We start from the raw sequence: 8868 nt of genomic DNA on the forward strand, positions 1-8868 counted from the left end.
AAAAGAAACAAACCAGTCCTTCCTATTTCTAACTGAGAAACAAGTCCTAACCTTGTCAGGACATATTTAAAGACAGGAAGTTCATTTTTAGTTGATGGATAAGGCATAGCATCATTTGTGTTTGTCAGCTTTGAAAGTTTACCGTATGGCATGAAAGTTTCAAAAGAGCAACAACAAAGTAGTTTACAGTGAAACTTAATCCGTAGTCTTTGTTTGGTTTTTTTTTTTTTTGTTTAAGTTCTCGTCCCACACCTAGAACTAGTACTGCAGTAGAAGTAAGTGATTCTACTACTGCCCCAATCCAAAATTCTCCACAAAGAGATTCATGCTTTGAAAAGGTGAGTAGAAAAATAATATTAAGGGATGGTGGTATCTTTAGAGTTAGAATTTCAGTCTGAAGTCTGTGACAAAATCAACTTTCTTCTCCATCCTTCCATAATGATAACAGGAAAGCAGTTCTTACAGTGTGCAAGTTATTTGAAAAAAATTACTTGCAGAACTGCAGATGTAAGAGTTAAGAAAGATGCCTAGTCTCCTTTTTTTTTCCAGTGTATAAAAGGGATAAAGCAATCTTCTTTCTTCTCACTCTACTTTTTAGACCTGATGCATTTTCTTCCAACATGTTTCTTTATCATAATTTTTAGTTGGCCCTATCTGCTACTACATAAATAAAAAGTAATGTAGAATATGTTGTTTAGGTGGCCAAACTGTGTGATATAATGTTTAAATGAAATATTTGGGGAGTAACCATAAACTTTCTTTTTTTTTTTTTTTTGTGCAAAACAGTTTATAAAAAAACTTTGTTCTTATTCTAGGCTAAAAATATGTGCTCAAGTCAGCAGGATATGGAGTCAACATTGAAAGAGCTCATTTACACTGAGTCTGATCTTATCATAACACCAATCATTGATAATCCAAAGGTACAGCAAAATAAAATACAAAATTCAGGACCTTGTGGGTGAGGCTATTTTTGCACATATATCTTTAATCAGGCTGAAACTCCTTTCCTGTATTTTATAATTCTCATTTTAAAGCAGTTCCACCCAGTCATCTGGCAAGCTCTCCATGCAATTTTTTGGCAGTCTTTTATAATCCTTTTGTGTTGCTAATTTCAAGAATTTATTTTGGGAGTGAATACTAATATTAAATAATGTCTTACAAGAAATAGAAGCTACTAAATGCTGTGTTCAGTGCTTTTGTAGATTTGTTTTCTGATAAATCAGTTTATCTGTTACTTAAATGAACACAAAACTGTGTTTTGGTATACTCAGAACATGGCCATCTATGAAGCCTTCTAGATTAGGAGTTAGACCTTTACAGAATAACTTTTGTTGCTCTTTAAACTTTAGATGTGTTAATGTTTCTAATAAATATGAACTTATTTTCTCTGGAAAAGACAACCAGAAGTTACAAGAAATGTCCATCCAATTTCTGTCATAGGGATTCTAGTGTGATAGCAGTTTGCGATGAGTCTCTTGAACAGAGACTGACACTTGCTTGACAGCAAAAGGAAGACCAAAATAGAATCAGAGCTCTGCACTGCAATGACAGTGTAATGTGCATGTATGGGCACGTGTAGTATTGGTAGAAGGAATGATAGGCAAGAGCCCCTTTTAGTCTTCCTTTTATTTCTGTGGGGAAAAAAAGGTCGTCATTTTAGCAGCTTTACTCAGTAAGTGGTGGATGCAGGGAATGCAACATTTTTCATTGGAAATGAGCATCTAGCTCATTAAGAGCATCTTACAGCTTTTAGTTGCTGTATTGCTTTTGTATAACTTTTTTTTTTTGGTTGTTTTAATGGAATTGTTAACACTCTCAAAATTTAAAAATCTTGTACAGCTAGATAAAGTAACTACCCACCAATACTCTTTTAATGTGTTTGGGCTGGGGGACATTGTTGCCAGTGGAGAATTTCAAAGGTCATTATGCATTTGAATGCCACCTCTGTAAATTCTTAGTTCTGTCTCAGGACTCAACACAAAGCCTTAGCCCTTTACTGCTTCTCTTCTTACTACAAGTATAAGAGATGAGATTGGGGGAAGTGTACATACTAATGTGCACATGGAGACTAATCTCTTCACCATGCAATGCCAGACTCAGAATTAATGCAAAATAGCCCACTAAATTCCAGGGACATGTAATCAGAGTCACTGCATACTTGGTGATCTTCAGACTAAAGGATGATACTGACACCTGGTAAAGCTGAAGCACTTGCAATTCAATCTCCTGGAAGGGGATTTACTATATGCTGGCAGAATTTTAAAAGCTCAAATGTCAGCTTATATTGAAAAATTTCCCTGTGTTCTGCAGATCTCTGGAATTGAAGACCTTTTTTAGAAAATAGCTCTCTAGTTACACCCAGGCTTCATCTGTCAAAGGCTAAATTCCAGTATGCAGTTACCTTCTTTGTATGCCTTAGTTACTGAAAATCACCTAGCAGTCATCCAGTTTCACAATGTACCAGAAAATGATGTGTTGTGGGGAAAAAACCCCATACTTTATGAATGATTAGTTGGTGATAATATGACTTTTTACATTCTAGAATCATCTAATGTGTATATATATGTATTTACTGTATGGCAATGAATTACTAAAATATTTCATGAGCTTTCAGCTGCATAGTTCCTTTCTGTAGCTTTTGAAGCTCAAATGAAAGTATTTTTCTGCATACAAGCAAGATAAAAATGTAAACTGAAAAAATCCTATCATTTTGTATTCCCATGAAAAAAAATTATGGAAATATTAACAGTTTAATTATATTAAAAACATAGAGTTATCACAAATATCTGCTTGGAAGAAATACATACCAGAAAACTGTGGAAAATGCTTCAGTAATGAACAGTGTTTTGTACACCCATCCTGTACAATTTTTGCATCTTTGTGTTTTCCTGTTCAACTACTTAGAGATTTCCAGAAATGTATTAAAACTAGTTGTAATGTATTTGTTTATTTTTCCAGATAATGAAGCAAGTACCAGTTAGACTGGACTTGAAAACTTTACATATACCAACATATTCAGGTATGGATCTGCTGAAGTTGCTAAAACTTAAGTTGTGCATATGATGGTGTAAGTTGCTATCACAAGACCTGTAGCCTCTCTTTGTAGATGATGACCTGTCACAGTTGCAGAACTCTTAACTTTTATGAAACTGAAGTTGCACATGTAATGTTATTAGGTAGACCAATTTTGAGTAGACTTTTCAAGTGCTAAGTTATATGCTCTTCCTTTCTCTTCTCCGTTCTTCACTTAAAAGCCCATGCTCAAAAGCTTTTAAAATGAGACAGTCAACACTGTTTTAGTGTGTGAAAATTAGCATATTTTTACTTGTGGGGTTTTTTTGTAAACAACTGGGATACTTTAACTGAAATATTCAGCCAAATACATTAAAATGTGACAAAAGTAGAGAGGCAAATGAAAACAGCATCTTAAAATGTGCAGTGTTGATCAGCTGTAAAACTAGGCAGCCTTGCTAGTCCCACCTTTAATCATGAAATGTTATGGGAATCATGTCCCAAAAGATAGTGTGGAGTTGTTTGGGGTTTGTTTTTTTGTTGTTAGTTTTTATTGTCTAGAAATGCTGCTGTTATTTCTGCAAACAAAAGGCTGCTCATTGTCATGAGTGTAATGTTTCTTCCCCTGGCAAATTTCCTCTACTCTATTTAAGGAAGTATTATTACACTTTACTGTGCTTGAAGAGAGATGTCAGCCAGATATGTAGGCCTTCTAGAATTCATGTAGCACTTCTTCCTAGACATAAAAGTTCCTTTTTTCTTTCTATAAAGTTTGTATTTTTGAGAGTTAATTTGTTGAAGAAATTTTATAGTTGGAAAGAAACACAGTCTCCCAATGAAGATTGTAGCAACAGAAAATATTTTTTATTTGGCTAACATCCTAGGCAAAAATGATCAGATTCAAGTGCCTAAGGGGTTGGTATTTTATTTCATATTGCATTTAAATAGCTAAATTATCACATTGATGTTCTGACATGTTTAACTATTGTTGTCAGTATTTATTTAATATGGGACAGTGTTTTTTGTGGTTATAACACTTCCAGGGTATAGCTTTTTTCTAGACAACTTTCTGATTGTTTTTGAAGATACTGAATTTGATGCCGCTCATCAATAATGATTAAAGACAGTGTGGAAAAATTAAGATAAATACCTGAAATCCAAACCTCTTTTCACCTTTACTAATGTCAATTATAATTGTTTTCATTAGTAGATGTTGTTACTTAAGTGTAAAATTGGAGTAAAAGACAGAAGACATGCTCTTAAGTATTCTGTACTGGAGTGTATCAGGATGGCAGATAAGTTATTAATAACTAACAGAAACAGAGGGAATGTGTGGCTGCTAGAGTGCACTTATCCACTGAGACAGATAAGAAAGTCTTTGAAAAATCTCTATTCATGTACAGTGGTCAATGAATTGAATTTATGTTAATTGTCCTAGTGACTTATTTGTGTTGCTTCTGAACTCATCTATGTTTTGAGACTACTAAGGCTCCACTAGATGGATACCTACCTACATGAATAACTATACACATTTTCAGTTTATTCTGAGATTTCACTGAATTTCATTAGGTTTTGCCTCAAATTTACTCTAATGAAAACTGTACTTTTTTTATTAAGTATTAATAAAGATTAAGGACAACAACAACTACTACCTTTCCTAAATATACTGCCAGTAAATGTTTACTTAAATGAAGTCCAAGGACTTAGCAGGGTTGCACGTTCAAAAATGTTTTGATGCTTTTATTGCTACATTTTTATGCTTTGTTTCTCTTACTTCTTTTTTGATTTCTATAATATTGACATGAATTATAACATGTTTGTTTCATATTTTAAATACTAAAATTAGATTCAAACTTTGGAACTTATTCATGTTGATGTTACTTTCTAGTGTGTTAAAGCAACATCAAAGATCCATTATCTTTAATTACTTGTTTGCTTCTTACGGTTAGCTGAGAAGCTATCATCTATGAAAGACATGGACTGGAATGACTTCTTGCAACGAGTATGTTCACTGCTTGATTCCACCGAGAAGAATACAGGAGCAGCACGTTCTAAACTGAACTTACTGTACTATCTGTCTACTGTGGCTGTCCACAAGGAAAATGCAAGCAGGCTAATTAGCTCTCAGCTGGTAAATAATAAAGCTTTGAAGGAATCAACATGGTTTACATACTTGCCATTGTAGCAAAAATCAGCTGCTTTTAGTTATATTTCAAGAAATCATTGTGTACTGGCAAAAATAATATAGCAAATTAAGTGCAAAATAATGAAAAAAATTACTAAGTTCTATGTCCGTTTTTTTAAAAGAGCTGAGGGAAACTAATTATTTCTCTTAGATTTCATATACATTTACATATAGATTTGTTGTATTAGTAAAAAGGTTGGGGTAAAAACTAAGCTTGATGGAGAACGTGAAATAACATAATGAAATTTTAGTCTTCATAACTCATTAAGTGATAGAGAAGACTCAAAAAAAGTTCATGTTTGAATTGTTAGATCTCTTAGATCAATTTTATTTGGCCATATGTCTGTAAAGAATAGGAAGAAAAACTTTCTAAAGAACATGCAGTAAAACTTTGATTAAGCATTGCTTGCAAGAGTGAGAGTGCTCTCTGAAGAGTCTGTTCTAGTGTATACCTGAATGGTGTTTTCACCTTTCAAGAATAATTTTCTACCAGACAAACAATTTTACTGGTATCCTCTGCGGTGGTTTAACATATTTCTCAGGGTATTGCATGTGCAGAAGAGAAAGAGACTTATTTTTCCCATTATGTAAAAGCATCACAGAGGCTATCCTGAGATGTGCACTTTTCAGTTTATTTAATAAAAAGTAAACTACCGTGTCCTCCTACAATTATGCTAATGCACCTAAGTCATATTCTGACACATGTCATTGTTGGGTATAGAGATATTAAAGACAAAATTGCACTGCCAGAAAAACTCATCATGAACATTCAGATTGGAAGCAATGATATGTCTTATGCCATAGAATTCCTGTGAAAACAGGAAACAGAATTGCTGGAAGGTGTATTCCATTATCACTGGAGAACTTGGGGGACAATAATCCAGTGACTGGCCAATTAACAGAACACTTTAGAAATGAGGTAGTAATTATGTAGTTTGGTTCTTAAGTGGCTGATTATGTGTGTTAACAGTCCATTCATTATTCTAGTATTTGCCAACTATTTTTGTTCATTCTCACAAAATAAATTTAATTTATTAAATACTTGTTGGTTAATCCTGTATGATGATCTCTGTATTTTTAGATGAAAAAATCAGAGTTTTTTTCCTCTGCATAGCGTTATTCGTAACAAAAAAAGTGTTTTGTTTTTTTAACACACTGATATATGTTTAGCAGTTTAGTTTAAGGCACGAATATAGAAAGAAATTGTATTTTTACTCTCAGCCTTTTTTTTTTTAATCAGTGTTTGGACAATATCTACAGTAGTTGTCTATAATACTTTTTGCAAATGTTATCCAAATACATATTTATGAAATTGCTGATATTTTGATGATTTTGTTTATCATTGGGACATATCAGATCACTGAAATTCACTAATGTTTATTTATCTTCTTTAAACTATAGTTTCCTATATTGATACAGCAGCTGCGTGCAGCCGCCAACTGGGATATGTAAGTAACAATTGTTTTAAATTAATTTGTTCAGGTATGGAATTACCACTGAATTTTATTAAAGATATTATTTAACAGGGTATTTGAGAAGTGTTTTAGCATCTCAGACTGCTGTGGTACCTGACTGACAGTATGATGGTGTATATAACATTGAATTTTTTAAGCATTTAATGAATATATTGCTATTCTACAGGGCCAAAGATTATGGAAAATCTCTAAAATTTTATCTAGAATTTAAACAATTTAGTGTATCAAATCATGTTGCTTAAAATCACTGTAAACCAACCCATACCATAATAGTATAAATAGTAGTAAAATAGCTATAATGGTAGCTTTTTTAAATGCCTGTCAAATATTTCCATGTGATAGTGCCCTCTGCTGTCTGTTTCATAAATGTTGATTTTATTATTCCATTTTTTTCTTTATTGAAACATTTAAAACTGATTTGCTGATACAGATTTAATTTGTGTTTTGTCAGCTATACTGAAAAGTGTAAAGTGATCTATAGGGGTTTTCTGTGTTATAAGAAAACTGAATATGAGCATGACATTAGTGAGACTATAACAAACTAAAGAATCTTCATTCTCCAGTGCTAATGGAAAGAAATGTCTTTATGCATGAATTTATTGCTAAATTGAGCTGAAATACTGAAATAATTTGATGATACAAAGAAAATAGAAATAAGAAGAAAATCTGAGCTATAAATAGCACTTCAAATATTTCCTGGCCTTAGCGATCTTTGTAGAATATGAACAAGACACAATTGGTTTTGTGATATATTTGAAATATTTTTTCTGCACCTACAAAAAATTTATTTGATATGCAGACGTGCCAAAGTTGCTCGAGTGATTGGTTTACTGGCATTACACACATCTGAACTTGGAGAAAATGTACCTGTTTCTGAGGTAACTTTCCTTTTTTTTGGGGGGGGGGGGTGTGTTAATGCTTTTACTATTTATGTCAAAAACTTTCACAGCTTTTTTTTTTTTTTTTTGGAACCCTGCTTTATTTTTTCTCATGTCTAAATGGGAATATAATTAATTTAATTGATTAAATGTATAAAATTCTGAGTTTATTCTATGTAGTTGTGATTCTGATCTTTACTAACCTGTGGCAGAACTACCCACCAATGATAAAACTCTAGCCTTTTTCTCTCCTTTTCAGAAAATTAAGTAGTCACTGTCATACTTCTCGTGCGTGTGTATGTAACAAGAAGAAAGTGTTGACATATTTCGTTATCCTGAAATGTAATTATTATAATTAGTATAAGAATAGTATAATTGATTCTTAGAAATCCTTTTTTCCAAAACGTAATTGAAATGGGACTAATTTGAGATTCCTCACAGTTTTTGAAGAACGTATGTAATGAAGGACAAGTAATTTGGGGGGGGGGGGGGGGAGAAAAGTATTTTTAATAGTTTTTTCATTTTGCATGCTCAGTAGTTGACTTAAACAGAAGATTAGACAAAGTGGTCTTACTGTCCTTTTTTTGCATGACATGCACACAAATTGCATAAACTTGACAGAATCTGCTGTTTAATATCTGTTTAAAGTGTGAATGTGACATTATTTCTACTTCATGAGGTGAAGTCAGGATTTGAATATAATGAGTGTTTGAATGTGAGAAACGACTGCTAAACACACGTAGCAAATATGCCTCCATGCTGTGCAGATCTGGCATGTAGGAACATGTAGTTATTGGTTAATAGCTGACTTTTTTGGCAACACAGCTAAGGAATTTTTTGTTCTAGGTCCCTCTGGTTTCTTTTTAATGAATATTAAGAATGATTATGATTATCTTGCTATGTTGCTTAACATTTCCATTTTGTAGTAAAAGCTGAAATCAAAACCTTATTGTTATTACATAGGGTTTTTGTTTGTTTTATAAAGTTACGAAGTGGGGAAAGGGTCCTTACAGTTACAGTCATTGAAGTTTGGTCAAAGTCTTTCAGTATTGACAGTTGCATGTCAGTTGAATTCCAGGTTGCGATTTAAGTGCACTCTTGTATCTGGCAGATTTTTCTGATATTTAACTTTTAAAAGTTCCAGTGAAGATACTCAGAAGTAATTTTGAGATGTCCATATAACTCTTGGCTTTAGGTGTTTAGGAGTTTAGCACTAATATATTCAGCGATAGTTTCCCTAGCTTAGAATCATAGAATCATTTAGGTTGGAAAAGACCTTCAAGATCATTGAGTCCGACCATCATCCATGCCCACTAAA

At 32.9% G+C, this 8868-nt stretch overlaps 1 protein-coding gene across 1 annotated transcript in view; it reads left to right on the forward strand.

Annotated features, from left to right (window-relative positions):
• Positions 1-8868, forward strand: part of LOC104828419 (serine/threonine-protein kinase ULK4-like) — a gene marked incomplete at its 3' end in the record, with an annotated part of 51284 nt that overhangs the window by 16805 nt on the left and 25611 nt on the right. Inside the window, exons 11-16 of the mRNA XM_010562076.1 lie at positions 239-338; positions 816-920; positions 2959-3019; positions 4962-5143; positions 6599-6645; positions 7472-7550. Of these exons, the coding sequence (XP_010560378.1) occupies positions 239-338; positions 816-920; positions 2959-3019; positions 4962-5143; positions 6599-6645; positions 7472-7550 (574 nt within the window). The remainder of the gene's footprint in view (positions 1-238; positions 339-815; positions 921-2958; positions 3020-4961; positions 5144-6598; positions 6646-7471; positions 7551-8868) is intronic.

Source organism: Haliaeetus leucocephalus, unplaced genomic scaffold (genome assembly GCF_000737465.1).
Source record: "Haliaeetus leucocephalus isolate CR32 unplaced genomic scaffold, Haliaeetus_leucocephalus-4.0 Scaffold153, whole genome shotgun sequence".
Lineage (NCBI taxonomy): Eukaryota > Metazoa > Chordata > Aves > Accipitriformes > Accipitridae > Haliaeetus > Haliaeetus leucocephalus.